At 50.3% G+C, this 16,661-nt stretch overlaps 1 protein-coding gene across 3 annotated transcripts in view; it reads right to left on the minus strand.

Moving 5' to 3' along the window:
• Positions 1-16,661, minus strand: part of LRRK1 (leucine rich repeat kinase 1) — a 143,694-nt gene that overhangs the window by 46,507 nt on the left and 80,526 nt on the right. For all 3 annotated transcript variants that reach the window (XM_084773340.1, XM_084773341.1, XM_084773342.1), the window contains 6 exons: positions 10,236-10,462; positions 8,365-8,492; positions 7,889-8,052; positions 6,360-6,497; positions 4,077-4,189; positions 2,237-2,313 (listed from right to left, as the gene is read on the minus strand). In XM_084773340.1, coding sequence (XP_084629466.1) covers positions 2,237-2,313; positions 4,077-4,189; positions 6,360-6,497; positions 7,889-8,052; positions 8,365-8,492; positions 10,236-10,462 — 847 coding nt within the window. The remainder of the gene's footprint in view (positions 1-2,236; positions 2,314-4,076; positions 4,190-6,359; positions 6,498-7,888; positions 8,053-8,364; positions 8,493-10,235; positions 10,463-16,661) is intronic.

Consider the following 16,661-nt stretch of genomic DNA (forward strand, 5'->3'; position numbering starts at 1 on the left):
GCAGGGGTGAGGGAAGCAGAGGATGGACAGTGGGTGCAGGGGTGAGGGAGGCAGAGGATGGACAGTGGGTGCAGGGGTGAAGGAGGCAGAGGATGGACAGTGGGTGCAGGGGCGAGGGAGGCAGAGGATGGACAGTGGGTATAGGGGTGAGGGAGGCAGAGGATGGACAGTGGGTGCAGGGGTGAGGGAGGCAGAGGATGGACAGTGGGTGCAGGGGTGAGGGAGGCAGAGGATGGACAGTGGGTGCAGGGGTGAGGGAGGCAGAGGATGGACAGTGGGTGCAGGAGTGAGGGAGGCAGAGGATGGACAGTGGGTGCAGGGGTGAGGGAGGCAGAGCATGGACAGTGGGTGCAGGGGTGAGGGAGGCAGAGGATGGACAGTGGGTGCAGGGGTGAGGGAGGCAGAGGATGGACAGTGGGTGCAGGGGTGAGGGAGGCAGAGGATGGACAGTGGGTGTGGAGGCAGAGGATGGACAGTGGGTGCAGGGGTGAGGGAGGCAAAGCATGGACAGTGGGTGCAGGGGTGAGGGAGGCAGAGGATGGACAGTGGGTGCAGGGGTGAGGGAGGCAGAGGATGGACAGTGGGTGCAGGGGTGAGGGAGGCAGAGCATGGACAGTGGGTGCAGGGGTGAGGGAGGCAGAGCATGGACAGTGGGTGCAGGGGTGAGGGAGACAGAGCATGGACAGTGGGTGCAGGGGTGAGGGAGGCAGAGCATGGACAGTGGGTGCAGGGGTGAGGGAGGCAGAGCATGGACAGTGGGTGCAGGGGTGTGCTGGGTAGCCAGAAGCCTCTCATGTTCTGTAGTGCAGCAGGATAACTGCGTTGACAACTAATTGTCCATTTCAAAACTGATAGCCGAGAGGATTATCACTGTTTCTAACACAAAGTGCTACCGGTCTGAGGTGATGGAAATGCCAGTTATCTCTGATCTGATCACTGCGCTTGGTACACTGCCCTATAGACGCATACAATCCCTACTTCATCGTTGCAAACAAAATAAAAGAGATGTCACACTCTGTAAAGTCCTGCCTTGCAGGGACCCAAGTTCGATTCCCAGGCTGCACTTCTTCCCTGGGTGGGTGGGTGGGGGACAGGGGAGCAGAGGAGGACATACTTGTGATGCCAGTGTTGGAGAAGCAGAGACAGGTAGGCCCCTCAGGCTTGATAGCCAGCCAGCCTAGCCTACTTGTTGAGTACGAGGCCAGTAAGAGACCTTGTCAACACCAACCCTGACACAAACAACACATACACAGGAAGGAGAACGGCCCCTGAGGAATGACACCTGAGGCTGTTCTCTGGACTCTATGTACATACACACCCAGAGATACACACAGACACATATGCACACACGCATGCGCACAGAGGCGTGCTGATTTGTTTGCCACCGGGCAGGGTTTCCTTGAAGAACAAAACATCTTTCCCAAGGAATTCTACACGTGGAACTGGTCTTGTGAACATTCTTCTGAAACTCTGGGAAGACCTTGAGTGCCCTTGCGACTTCAGCCTGGGGACCAGTGTGGCTGTGGCCTCTGACTGGACTGCATTGGTCCCCGCGCCCGGAGGAGGACTCTCACAGTCTGTGTGGAAGCCAGGCTCTGTCACGTGAGCCAGAACTAGTCAAGAAGCACCGTGTGTGCAGAGACCCTGAGCCTCAATCTGGAGGCAGGATCTTTGGGAAGAAGCAGTTGGGTTTAGATGACGTCATGAAGGCAGGTGCTTCATGACGGAAGATTCCTGTTAGGAGAGACTCTCCACCACGTGTGGGTGCACGGAGGAGGTGACTCCTGGCAAGTGAGAAAGGCAACCATGGATGCACGCCTTCCAGGCCCTAGAAGTACGAGGAGGAAGTCTCTATTGTACAAGCCATGGGTCTTTGATGACTGAGGTATGCGAGGAACCTTAGTTTCCTTATGTGCAATATAGATGGCGTTTCCTACTTGCTGTGAGGACTGAAACTGTTGTGTATACAAGTTAGGGCAGTTCTCTGTATGTGGCGGATAGCTATCAGCTTTGCTGGGCTCCAGATGGGGAGTCAAGGCCACAGACATGCACACAAGTGACATGTGGGAACAATCGCCATTTACTTACTGGCAGACGTTTTCAGCTGACCATAAGCATCTCTGACATCCCAACCGGGAAAGGAAGGGAAGAGCCCAACTTATGACAAAGATAAAGGCTACCTATCCTGCCTTGGCTCATCTTCAGTATCCCATGGTCTCCCCAATCCAGCACAAACCTGTCTCAGTTCCAGAACGCTGGCGCCCTCTGGTGGCGAAAAGGGAGATCCGCTTTGTTTTAAGCCCATCTTCACTTCTGTGGAGGGGGGAAAAAAGAACCCTCAGACATTTGAGGCCAGCATGACAAAGACGTGGAGTATTATTAGCTCTGACTGCATAATATGGAACCATGGAGAAGGCAGTAAATTCTACCAGCAGACGCTTAGCCTTCCTTCAGTTTGTCTGAGGGAACTTGCGGGCCTTCTGGAAGAAACAACCGGAAAGAATAATCCAACTGCCATGATCATTAGTTGCTCATTCTCAGGCTTCCTAGCTTCAAGAAGGTACAAACACTCCCTCACTTGGCATTCTGGTGGCTGGTACACCGTCCCAGGAGAAGTTGCCTTTGGGTGTGTGATCTGCTGAGATGTTAGAGAGTAACCTCCTGCCAATGACCCCAAGGGCCTGGCCTCTCCAGGGCTCACCTTTAACCTTTCACCTTTCATTGCGTGGATACATTTTATTCTACTTATGAACACAGTAGCAGATGGTAAAGAACTTACAGACTTCTAGTCTAGGCTGCAGTGAGAGACAAGACGCTCAGGAGTCTGAGCCATTACAGATGGAAGGTCCTGCTCGTGGGCCACAGGATGTCCCCTGGAATCCTTATCTTGACATTTTGGATTTTGGAATTATGTATTGAGACTCTGTTGCGCATCTAGACCCTCATCATGGAGGGAAGAGGGATACTTGTAAGTCTCTGGGCACTTGGCAAAGTGATACCACTCACAAGTCCTCAGCCCTGCAGGCTATGTAAGGAACCACAGTGTGCTGGGGGGGGGGGGGGGAGGGGAGACTCTTTGGTGGAGCTGCCTACAAGGTAGGCAGGATGCAGCTTTCATGAGTTGACATCATGCTTGTGGTGATACAGGTACCTCTGGGTCACCCAGGGTCCTGAAAGTAACCCCAACACAGGCATCAATTTTTCAAGGTAGACATGGGTGGGAAGGTTTCTGCAGTCTGCTGTTTAGTGTCTCATATGGGGGAAAGATGTTTGGTCATTTCTCCCCAGGAAAAAAAAGCGAACATTCTAGACCTGACCTCAGAGCTATGTCACATAGAACTCAGGTGTGCTAAAAATGTTACATGATAGGGGGTGGCATATGGCACGTGCATAAATCTTGAGTTTAGCTTTTGGCCCTATCTCAGGATATCTGGGATATATACAAATACTTCAAAACCCCAAAGACATCTAAAATCTGAAACGTTTATGGTCTCAAGCATTTTTAAATGAGGGACACTCAGCAAGTAGGGTCTTTAAAGAAGTGTTTGTGTTGACATAAGCTCTTTAGGATGGGTCCTAGTCTAATATGGATGGTGTCTGTAAAAACAAACAAACAAACAAACAAACAAAAGCAACAAAGAGAAAGGTCATGGAGATGTACAGGGAAGGCAACTTTGTGTGTTGGTTTCTTTGTTTCTTGAGACAAGGTTTCTCTGTGTAGCCCTGGCTGTCCTGAACTCACTCTGTAGACCAGTCTGGCCTTGAACTCAGAGATCTGCCTGCCTCTGCCTCTTGAGTGCTGGGATTAAAGGTGTGCGCCACTGCCCTGACGTTTTAACAAGCCAGTAAAGGAGGGCTCAGGAGGCACCTGTCTCGCTGACATCCTGGTCTCAGACCTGAGGCCTCCGTAATGGTGAGCAATGGTTTGTTACAGAAGAGCATCATTCTTCCCTGAGTGGGACATGGTGGCCTGGCTCAGCATCTCCTGCTCAGCTGTAGTTAGACACATATCTGGGAGGGTGGGAACCCCATCTGTGGCTCTACATACTCTTGGGGTAAAGAGGACCCCTGCTTACTTGCCAAGTTGGTTTCTGGAGAGGTCCAGGGTCTTGAGTTGTCTGCAGGTCCACTTCTCTTGAGGTGGCAGTGACAACAGCTGGTTCCCCTGTAACCTCAAGAACAGGAGGGCCTGAAAGCAGGAGGAGAGAGAGGGGGAAAAGATGGTGTCAAACATGAAAAGAAAGGAGAGGGCGTGACAAGTCAGGAGACTTCCTGTCAGCATACAACTGAACAATCACAACCTATTTCTATTTACAGAATTCCCGAGTTGGCTCAAACAGAGACAACGAACAATGCATCTAGACTTTCCCTCGTGGCCAATGAGAACTGTAGAATAGAAGATGTCTAAACACACCCTGAGGCCAAAGCTTCTTAAGAGTTGTGGTTAGTGGGTGCCTGCCTGGAGTACAGAGTACCACTGGGGTACTTGCTACCTCTTGGTGTCTTCCTCCTTGGGTGGTCCCCAAAGAGAGGCAAGAAGACCATGGGTGATCTACCTTAGCCACACATCCTCAGATGCCCAGTGAGGGCTCCATGGGTCCCCACATAGGGGGACTCATCCTTGTGCCTTGCTGTCTGCAGGCCCCCTGGGTATCCTCAGTTGTACAGTATGGATTCCTTGGGATTTCCACATAGGCGATCCTTGTGCCATGCTGTATTCAAGCCTACTAGGAGGCCCTACTCCCTTGGAGGATGCCGTTCTTCAATGGGAGCACCAGAGATGTACCTTAGCTTTTCTTGATGACATAAATCCACCTCCAATCACCACACTGCCGTGCCACATTTAGCCCCCTCCGTGCTTTGGTTTCCCCTTGTGGACGGGCTGATGCTATGGCCCTTAGGACCCTGAGGACCAGGATGGTTGCCACCTTCTCCGTTTCTATAGAAGCCTCCCCAAGTGACCAGCCCAGGGATGTGAAGGCCTACCCAACCCCCCAATCTGGAGAAAGCGACAAGGGGGGAAAACAGGAGTTCCACAGAACAGAGTTGAGACTTGACGGGATTCCATCCCTCCTTGCTGGCCACGCTACACTGCAAGGTGCTGGTGTGAGGGATGTGCTCAGAATAGGGAGGCGGGAAATGGTAAGAGCGCATGGCTACCTGGTCCCTGTGGGTACCAGTGACAAGAGTTCCCATTCAGTGGCACTTCTGCTTCCCCTGGCTGTGAGTACATGTGGGTCTCTTTCTTTGTCCCATGTTTGCTTGGGAGGGCTATGACGTGATAGCTCGTCTTTTCTGAGATACACATGCTGAAGAGACCCCTTGGTGTACTTTGACATTCTGGATGATCTGAGCAGCTGGTCTGGGAAGATTAGGGCTTGCACCCGAGTGTTCAAACATGGTCACTTTCCCCTGGCAATGAGGCCCCTACAGGGAATGCCCTAACGCTTTCGCAATCTGTGTTCTGGGACTGGTCGGTGGCCTCACAGCCTGCCTAAAGACCTGGTATAGTACCGTAGGTAGAGAGTCTCTTCCTGGAGTTTGGAGTGTTCAGTAGCATCTCTCAGAGTAGGGAGAAGAGAGCTAGGAACAGATGGGGTCTCCACCATGCCTCAAAAGCTTCAACGGGAAGGGCTGGGGTTGGGGCTCAGCCGTAGAGCACTGTCACAGTCTACACGAGGCTCTAGGTTAAATCTCCGGTGAAGCCAAAAGCAAGACGAAAGTCCCACCACGAAATAAAGTCCTTGAGGGATGCTGTTTTGAGAGAACAGGGATGTTCTCTACAGGCCCATGTGTTAAACAATCAGACATGAAGGGTGGGTACCATCCCTCTCGGAAACCTTTCAGAGCTGGGGCCTGGGCAGGGGTGCTCTGCTCATTGCTGGTGTGCCCTTGAAGAGGATATCTGAGCTACACCTCTTCCCCTTTAGTCCAGGTCCTGGCTGTGAGGTGAACGGCTTTGCTCTCCCATGATGCACTGCCTCACCACAGGCACAGGAGCACCGAAGCCAACCACGGTGGATAGGTATACAGGCTGATACTTCCGGAATCCTGTGCCAAGACAAGCCCTTTTTACACTTACATTTGTTATCTCAGGATATTTGTTACAGTAACGAAAAGCTGACTGGCAGGTAAACAAGCCCTCCTCCAGCAAGGCTGTTGCCATAGTGACGGGTCCCCTCACTTCCATCTTAGCTCAAGGCTGTATGGTTTTGGTAGCTGAACTTCTCCTTCGCCTTTTTTTTTTTTCCTTCCCTTTTTGTGTCTCACAAACTTGGAAAAAGCACATAGATTCCCTGCAGCCCAGAGATCTTTCTCACCAGTGCAGACAATGAAAAATGAAGCACCATTGGACTCACATCAAGCTGGAAGAGCCCCAGGGGCACCTCTCTCAGGGAGTTCTCGGAGAAATCCACGTTCTTAAGGTGGTTTTTCCAAAAGATAGCCATTTTGTCTGGCAGTGATTCCAGGGCATTTTTGGAGGCTTTACAACATTTCTAGGAGTTTGAGGAGAGAGAGAGAGAGAGAGAGAGAGAGAGAGAGAGAGAGAGAGAGAGAGAGAGAGAGAGAGAGAGGAGGCTGTTATTAAGCAGTTTTTGGAGTGTAGTGCTGCCTAGAAGTCTGTTTGGAAATTTGATGTCAGAAGTGAGGCACTTGGCACTGGGCTCTGTGACCACGGTGCAGGGTGAGGAGGAAGTCTTTAAATTCTCCATTCCTGTGTTGTCCTGCCCTGCAAGAACGGGAATAGAGTTTCCTGGAGGAGACAAATGTGGCTGGTAGTTATTTTTCCCTTCGCCACCATCCGGTCCATTGTCCTGGGAAATAACGGACCAATTCAGAGACATGCTCTTGGGAGACACTGCTTTCCCCAAGCATACAGTCAAACTAGAAATGCTTATTCTTGTGATGGGGAATTTCCTGGTCTGAAACCAACAGCAACAAAGCACAAATATTCCTTATGTTATTCATCAGTCTCAGTCAGCCAGATTCCCGGGAAACAAAAACCTCATTTAGTTGGCAGCGCTGTGAATACAGGCTCCTGCCTCTCTTTCTTTATCCCTTGCTCTTTATTTCTTAATGCACTAAAGAACCGCACCCACCTTTGGCGTTTGTGTCGGTATGTATGGGTATATCTAGGTTTGGGTGTGTATGTACATACATGTGGAGGTCAAAGGTTAATGGTGGGTGTCCTCTTCAATAGCTCTCCACCATTTTTTTTTTGACAGGGATTCTCCCTGAAACTGGAGCTCATCAGTTGTCTGGACTGGCTGACCAGCCAGCTTCAGGGGTTTGCCTGTCCCCACCTCTCAGTGCTGGGATTACAGGCATGTGTTGCCATGCCCGGCCTTAAAAAAAAGTGTGTGTGACATGTATGTATGTGTGCTCACATGTCTGCATGTAGGGGCCAGAGGTTGATTGTGCTCCACCCCACGTAGAGAGGCAGGATCTCTCACTTGAGCTCAGAGCTCATAGATACGGTTGGTCTAGCTAGCTGGCTTGCCCTGGGGATCCTATCTTTGCTTCCTGGATGCTGGGGACCTAAACGCAGGTCCTTAGACCTGCACAGCAAACACTTTACCCACTGAGCCATCTCTCCAGACCCCACATGTGGCCTTTTTTTATGTGGATTCCTGGGGATCACACTCAAGTCCCCATGCTAGTGCAGCAGGCACTTTACCAAAGTGAGCCACCTGCCACATCCCTTGCATCATCCCGCGTCAAGGTGCGAGCTGCTGCCCTCTGAAACTCTATCGGCTACTGTGTGTCCCTTAAATCCGGAGCCAGACGGACTGGCTTACAGGTGTTATTGCAGAGGACACAGCCTGACTGAGTGCTGTGGGCCTCTACTCAGTGACGTAGCCTAGACTATGGCTTTTGTGATACAAACCAAAGGGCAGGACCAGGGGTCGGGGAAGCTCTTCAGGTGGTTTCTGGAAACGTTCAGATAAGTGAGTGACTTGAAGGAGTGCACGAAGAGGACGGGGAGCTCAGTCAGCCTGTTGTCGGCTAGGTCAAGCTCCTGCAGCTTCCGGAGGCCGATCCAGTTAGTGGCTGCGGGGTGAAGAGAGCGTGAACTGTCAAAAGTATCCGAACCAGCAACAAAGTGGCTAATGACACCGGGGGTGGGGTGTGATGAGGGTGGGGGTGGGGGGTGTGATGAGGGTGGGGGTGGGGAGTGGGGTGGGGTGGGGGTGGGGGGTGATGAGGGTGGGGGTGGGGAGTGGGGTGGGGTGGGGGTGGGGTGTGATGAGGGTGGGGGTGGGGAGTGGGGTGGGGTGGGGGGGTGGGCAGTGGGGGAGATAGGGGTGGGCAGTGGGGTGGGGGTGGGGGTGGTGGGAGGGGGCCGTTGATAGAGACACGTACCATTTTCCTCTTCAAACAGCCGCTCCAGATAATTTCTGGAAGCAGTCAGCTTTTGAAGTTTTGAGAGGTGCAAGAATCCCGGCGGAAGGTGGGACAGCTTGTTGCCGGAGATGTCAATCTCAAGTAACCTGGGACCGGGGAGAAGAGGGTCAGGGAGGCAAAACAACAACAACAACAACAACAACAACAACAACAACAACAACAACAACAAAACAACAAAAAAAACCCAACCAAACACCAAAAATCCCAAACATAACAAACAACAACAAAATGAAACAAAACATCAGTACTAATAGACTTCTTGCAGGCATGGTGTGCGCTTCCTCTCTGCACACGCAGTTTAAAGATTTATTTATTTATTATGTACACAATGTTCTGTCTGCATATGTGCTTGCCCAGCAGAGGAGGGCACTAGATCTCATTATAGATGGTTGTGAGCCACCACGTGGTTGCTGGGAATTGAACTCAGGACCTTCAGAAGAGCAGCCAGTGCTCTTAACCTCTGAGTCATCTCTCCAGGCCATGCACACGCAGTTTAAAAAGTGAGAGGGAACATGGCATTTTCACTCATTTGGCTAACTGCTATCACAATGGAATCTGACGTTGGTGGGTCCTGGCTCTTCTGAGCATCCAGGGGTTAAAATCTTTGCCAACGCAAATCAAGCGGTGCCCTGGAGCTGCTACGATGCCACTTGACCCAGGTTAGAGAGTCTGTGCTGGTGGCCCTAGCTCTTCACATCTTTGGCTTGTAAACTCATTTGTGAGACTCAAGGACTAGCCTAAAGCTCTTTCCAACATCCTTGTCTCTTGCACCATTTAAACCCCCAGTTTCTTTTTAAAATCACATCTATTTAGCATGTGCGTGAATCTGTGCTTGTGAACCGCCATACTACGCCACCCTGTGTGAAGTCGGAGGACACTTTTCAAGGGGTCAGTTTTCTCTTATCACTATATGGGTTCCAGGACACCAGGCCTGACAGCAAGCACCTTTACCTACTGGGCCATCGTGCCAGCCTCAGCCTTAGCTTTTGTAGTCAGCTCAAATCCTTTCTGCAGGGAAGCCTTGCGTACACACATGCTAAAGAAATCCAAGTACAGCCCTCTGATGGTTCAACCAGTTTGTCAAAGCAAGCTTCTGGGCACGTCTGTTGGGGGATCATGTAGATTAGGTGAGCCACCTTGAATGTGTGTGGCACCATCCCGTGGGCTGGGGGCCTAGCCTGACCACCAGTAAGTAGCCATCTCTCTGCTTCCTGACTACAGATGCAGCGTGACCAGCTGCCTCCTGTTCCCGCAGCCGTGCCTTTCCTGACACAGCGGACCGTCTCCCTCACACTGTGAGTCAGGATAAACCCCTCCTTCTTTATGTTGTCAGGGGATTTAGTTACCACAGCGAGGAAAGAAATTAATAGACGCCCTTCTCCTCCCACATCACCTCAGGCCTCAGGGATCTAAGAAAGTCAGGCAGCGAGCAGCGTTCATGTATATATTCCCAGTTCCATAGCTGACCCTTCCTCATGTCCACCCAGCTTTTTTCTGGGAGTTAGAGCAAACCCTTCTACCAGCCCAGGAAGCTTCTAGACACTCTCCTCTAGTTCTGTGCAAGGCCCAGTTGGGTACTTTGAACAAAGAGCTCCCTGAGGCTGTAGATGCGTTGTGAAACCTTAGCCTAGACGCTGGGCTTCTCTGACCCCTAAGGGGCCAGAGGCCTGGTTGACCTCACTCTTGTGAGCTTGTGTCTGAGCGAGCAGTCCTTTTACCACCACCGCAAGCCAGTTTTCCAAAATACAAAATTCAAACAAAGAACCGGGACAGGAGAGTGTCCCAGACAGGTGGGCACAGATGGCCTTGTCCACCATCCCTGGGCTCACCTGGAGCAGATGATTTCATCGGACGACTGCACGCAGGGCAGCTCCCCCAGGTGGTTGTTGGAGAGGTTCAGTTTCTTCAGGTTGATGAGCCCCCAAGGGATGATGGAGGGGAGCGAAGGCAGGCAGTTGGCAGAGAGGTCAAGCTCGGTGATCTGGCAGGAGATGTCTAAGAGCCAATCGAGGTCCACCCAGGGCAACCTAAGATGTGACCACTTGACACGAAGTGCCTGGGGATGGACAGCAAGGGGACAGCACATAAAGACGGTGAAGCCAGGCCCAAGGTGGGCCTGAGATAAAAGGTTCAAGTGAGGCTGGGTACCCACTTCAGCCGACCGTGTCTACCTTGTCTCCCCAGCTTCCACCATGGCAATTAAGAAGGTGGCCAATGTGATGCGTACAAGTCATCAGCTCATGGCTCCGAGTCGCCTCCAGAGGGTGCTGGTGGGCCCTGAGCCAACCTTGGAGAGCAGCTCAAAGGGGGTGCAGCAGGGCAGTAATGGCTTATGGGTACTAAGGAGGCATGGAAGGCTTCTTTTCTTTTTTTTTTTTAAAAAAAGATTTATTTATTTTATTTATTGCATATGAATACTTTATCTGCAGAAGAGGGTATCAGATTACATTATAGATGGTTGTGAGCCACCATGCGGTTGCTGGGAATTGAACTCAGGACCTCTGGAAGAGCAGGAGGCGCTCTTAACCATTGAGCCATCTCTCCAGCCCCTAGGCCCTCTTTTCAGGCAGGGTGAAGGCTGAATCTTAAACGTGGCTCTGAGGTCTCTTTTCTTGACACACTCTGTACGATCCGGGCAGCTGCTGTCTGCAGCCACCTACCACTGTGCCAGGCCACACTTTGGACTGGCTGTCCCCAGAAGAAAGGCCACAGCAAGTAGAAACCCAGAACTCTGGTCACAGCCCAGGGCAAGAAATTCACCCCAGGAAGCCAGATAGCCACTGTTATCTACAGTAACAACCCAGCGAGCTCACCAATTTCTTTGGTAACAGTTAGACCAGGCCTGTATTAGTATCAGTTTCCCTAATTTTTGTCCCTTCTTCCTGTTTGGGTCAGCATGAGAAGGTTAACCTTGGCCCTTACAGAGATACGCAAGCATCCTATTTCCAGAGGTCGCTCCGATTTCCCTGAACAAGGACCTCCAATGAGAACTTAGGAAAACCGTCCCTTGGTTCTGTGCCCTGAACCTCTGCCACATTGCAAACAACAGGCCAACCTCTTAGCCTGTGGCAAGTGCAGGACATGTCCCTTATTTGGCTGGTTTTTTGTTTGTTTTTCACAAGAGGAAGCTAGAAATCCCAGTGGTTTGATATTGTCGGGCAGCAAGTGGGTGCTGGCTAAACACATAAGGACCAGGCTTCCCTCCGTCTTCAGGCTTATCAAAGAATCTGGGACTCAAGTGCGTTTCTGGGGAGAAGAAATCTGATTTGGTTTGTTTTCTGTTTTTTGTTCTTTGGGTTTTTTTTTTTTTTTTTTTTTTTGGCCTGTTTATCCAAAGCAATTGGAAATCCATAGCAGAAAATTACAGGGCAAGAAATATAAACAGAAATTAGTGTTTCACAAATGGGAGCATGTAAGAGCCACGGGCACCATGGGAAATGTAACCAATAATGTGGGCTAAGTTGGCCTTTCCAATTGGCAGCCTCTGAGAAGTGACCACATCTGGCCACTTGGTGGTGCTGTGTACATTGTTTTTAGCTCCCCTTAGCCAAACCCTGGAAAGGCTGTGTGCCTGCCCTCCGACCTTCATCTCCCTCTTCACTTGTTGAGATGAAGACAGATGAACAGCTAAGGCTCAGAGAGAGAAATCTTAGCCTCGCACAGTTTTGCTAGATAAGTCAGTTGTTCTGGCGGCCTTATTTTTAACTACCGTCTTTTTCAACTTTAAACTTTTAAGTTTGGAAAAATCTAAAATACGCCAAGGAGCTGAACTAGGACGCAATGGACCCCCAAAGACTTAGAGTCATCAGCTGCCAAAGCATTGTCACATGGGCTGTCTTCCAGCTCTTTCCAAATACAAAACCATACACTCTCGGGGCTGGGGAGACGGCTCTCCCGTTAAGAGCACTTGCTGCCCCTGCAGAGGACCTGAGTTTGGTACCTAGCACTCAGGTTGGGTGGCTCACACCTGCCTGTAACTCCAGCTCCAGGGGAGTGGATCCTATGCCTCTGGATCTGAGGGCACCTGTCCTCATACACATATTAAAACATACTAAAAAAATAAAAACAAAGCTTCACTTTTGCCGAAACATTTGTGAATGGAACATCATGGCGTATATCCTGGTTAGGGTTTCTACTGCTGCGACCAAACACCATGACCAAAGTGACTTGGGAGGAAAGGATTTATTTGGCTTACACTTCCACGTCACCGTTCATATAAGGAACTCAGGACAGGAACTCAAGCGGGGAGGCAGGAGCTGATGTAGAGGCCATCCTGTGTGTGTGTGTGTGTGTGTGTGTGTGTGTGTGTGTGTGTGTGTGTGTGTGCGCGAGAGAGAGAGTGCTGCTTACTGGCTTGCTCATCATGGCTTGCTCAGCCTGCTTTCTTACAGAACCCAGGACACCAGCCCAGGGATGGCCCCACCCACAGTGGGGCTGGGCTTGCCCCCATCAATCACTAATTAAGAAAATGCCTTACAGCTGGATCTTATGGAGGCATTTTCTCAGTTGAGGCTCCCTCCTCTCTGATGACTCTAGCTTGTGTCGAGTTGACATAAAACTCTCCAGGACAGCATGCCACCCTACACATTTCAGGACATGCCTCGGTAAAACAGGGATCTTTTTGTACAGAACGTAGTAACACAAGCTTATCCAGCCCATGGCCCATGTTCAAGTATCCCCTTGCTGCCCAGGAATGTGTTTTCAAAATTAGCTTGTGTTCGGATCCAGGAATTGCTGTGTCCTTTGCTTTTCTTCTGTCTGGAAGCAACCTTGTGCTTTACGGGCCTTCTGAGCCTGGCGTTGCAATTATTCAAATCATCTCAAATTTCTCCATAGAACAATCTCCCAACTTCACCTGGCTACATGCCATGGAACTGACACAGGTGTCAGTGAAGACGTAGGTTAAGCATTTTACATAGGCAGAGACAATGTTGCACCCTTCCCACCTAATCCCACCAGGGGGCACTAGACACCAGGTGATTCTATCACAGAGGCCAGCTTTAAGTCCCCCTCCCCCAACTGAGGTAGAGCCTGTCTGTTCTCCAGTAGGTAACAGTCTGTTTGACCCTTTATGCATAACAAGCACGATGCAGGGTGATATTCTGACATAGTGTATGTGCATGTATGCGTGTGTGTGTGTGTGTGTGTGTGTGTGTGTGTGTGTGTGTGTGTGTGTTCCAAACTACCTTCTTATGTTCACTGTCATTCTTTGTGCAAGAATGACCCAGGTGCCCACCCCATGTAAGTGTCCCTTACATTGACTATCAATTCTTCAAAGTTTCAATTCATTATCATCACATCTTTTGATGTCCAAGTGTCCCAGGTGGTCCAGGGGGCAATCTCTTCTGAGAGTGCCTGTACTCGTTTGACTTTTTCTGGTCCCTAAGGTGACCAAAACCAGATGTCCCAGGCTCCTTTGATGCCATCTTGGTTAAGTCCTGGCCTTAGCTATGGTTCTCACTTGAGGAACCCAGATGTAGGCATTAGGTTGCTGGTCCCTGCTGGGGTAGTGCCCCTTCTCAGGCCGCTGATTGGACACAGCTCTGAGGTTAGCACGAGTCATTCTGCTACCCAGACAACTGGACCACCATGCCCTTTACCTTACCTGGGTATTGCTGGCTTTAACCTAATAAAAAAAAAATCAGTTCAGAAATTCTTTTACGCCTGCAAACCCGAGAGAGTGGTCTGATTTCTGCAACTAGAAAAACCAGGAGGCGCTTAGGAGATTTCTAAGGAAAAGAACTCAGTGGGGTGCTTGATTCTAGGAGACATTCAGGGGCTACGTAGCACCACAGAAGGCAGCCTCATGGGAGGGGAGGGGATCATACGGTGAGAAGGAAATCAGAGGGGGATTTGTAGGCCAGCTTGCTTTCAATAACAACTTACTGTATGGATCCAGCGTTGATTCTTTCTGAGGGTGATGCCTCCAATGACCTGAACCCAAGTGGAGCACCTGATACCATTACAGAAGGGGGTCGCCATCTTGTTTGATGCCTTTGTCCAGCGGTGCTTCTTTGTGTAGTGCTGAGTGTGTTTACTGATCTGTTAGTGATCAGGAAGCTTGGGGTTCAGAGGTGTGTGTGTGAAAGAGAGAGTGAGCATTGTGTGTGTTTGGGTATGTGAGAGAGCATTGTGTGTATGTGTGTGTGAGAGAGAGCATTGTGTGTGTGCATTGTGTATGTGAGCATGCAGTGTGTGTATGTGTGTGTGTGTGTGTGTGTGCATTGGGTGTGTGCAAGCCTCGGGCTACCTTAGCTCAAGTTTCTTGATCTTCTTGGACTCATGAGTGAATGATGGGAGCACTTAAATGAAAAAAAAATGCTTGTGTGGAAACCTGTGCTTCTTTCACAGTGGCCATTTTATTAGAAGAAAATCAGCCCACGTAGCGGAGTATGGTGTGTACCACTGACTTCACTAGACCCTGAGGAGAGGGGGAAGCAACTGCTGCTGCCGGTTCTTAGAGTTCTTTCTAGGGCCCACTACCCCAAGCTTCCTTACAACTGATATTTGACAAACTCATGCCAAGAGAGAAGTGGGGAAAGAAGTCTGAAGACAGGAGGATGACATTCTTGGAAGACAGACAGGCTTACGGAAGGATGCGCGCTGGGCTAGACGGGGCATACCATAGACAGACACGGAAGCCTTCCACCTGGTCTCGGGTTACATTGAAAATTTGGTCTGACACATTTTAATATCATTTCCAGTGCACAGGCACCCAGGGTATCTAAGTGTTCATAGGGTGCGAGAGAAAGAGAGAGAGAGGACGAACACAAAAGGACAAGGATGTACTTGACAGAAACAGGCCCAGCAAGCCTGCTTGCTTGTGTTAGTCTGGGCAAAATTACCACAACCCAGGCTCAGAGGGAGCACAGCCAGCCATTGCATAACCCTGTCCCAGAAGGCTGAACCAAAAGATCAAAGGCAGCTGGCACCAGACTGTTCAACAGGTCAGAGGTCAAGCCACAAGCACCAGGGAACACAGATGGAAAATGTCCCAGTGTTTGTCTCCAAGCCTTTCAAATGTTGGCCAAATGAACAGGAAGACAGAGGAAGGACTGCCTGTCCCCAGAGGCACCAAGTGGTGGCTCAGAAAGCTGTTTTCCAAGGTGATGGCTGGGACTCAGGTTGCTAAGGGTTGCGTGGGAGGCTGGGGGCGGGGGTCGGTGATGCTCAGTGGGTAAAAGTGCTAGCTTGCAAGTCTGGGGACCAGTGGTTGATTCCTGGAACCCTAGTTAAGATGCTGAGCCTCTCAGCAGGAAGTCTTCTGTGTCCTGGAGGAAGATGTTCCTATGCAAGCCCCTTCTCTGTTTTTCAATTCCCAGTCACGAATCCAATGGCTCCTTCTACTGACTCCCAAAACTTGTCCTCAGATCGTCACACGTATGTCACACAAACATACTGTACACGTACCACCACCACACACAGACTATTGTACAGACAGACAGACACACATTAATAACAATAAATAAGACAAAAAGTTGGAAAAAAAAAAAGAAGGTGTGTGTGTGTGTACTTTGGGCCATGCTTAGACAGTGTTGTAGAGAAAGCTCTCCTGATCTGGGGATGGAGGCTATACTCTCTGCCTTGACATGTTTTAGAAGCCACTGGCCACAAAGGTATCATGTTTCCCCCAACAAAACCATTTTTACTATATTTTATTTATTTTATGTGTGTTTGTGTATGTCTGTGCAAGCGTGCGCCCCACACATCACATGTGGAGGTCAGAGGACAGCTTTTGCCATGTGGGTCTTGAGGATGTGAACTCAGGTTTTCAGGCTCAGGGGCAATTCCCTTGACCCTCTGGCCATCTTCTAGATGGTCCTTGCTTTTATTTGTGTGTCGCTGCTACCCGACTGGCTACGGAAAAAGAAATAGTCAACAACGGACTGGAGTCTCCAATGGATTTAGCTTAGCTTTGAAGTGCGCCAGAGAGAGAGAGAGAGAGAGAGAGAGAGAGAGAGAGAGAGAGAGAGAGAGAGAGAGAGAGAGAGGCTGAAGAAAAGGCCCAGGAGAGACATGGAAAAGGACGGCTGGTAGGGTAGCAAGCACTTCGTCAGACAGCGAGCCTGCTAGAGTGGAGCCCTTGCTTCTTCTTAGGAGTCTACTGCCTCTCAGAGCAGAGTTTATAGATCTGCGCCCCCTCCCCGTTCCTAACCCACTGTTCATGTCAGTTATGTACAATGGTAAGTCCAAACCCTTGGAGACTACAAATCCCTTGATGGGACAGACCACTGTCCAATGCAGAGAGACATAAT

The sequence above is a fragment of the Acomys minous genome, assembly GCF_964271855.1.
Source record: "Acomys minous genome assembly, chromosome: 2".
Taxonomy (NCBI): domain Eukaryota; kingdom Metazoa; phylum Chordata; class Mammalia; order Rodentia; family Muridae; genus Acomys; species Acomys minous.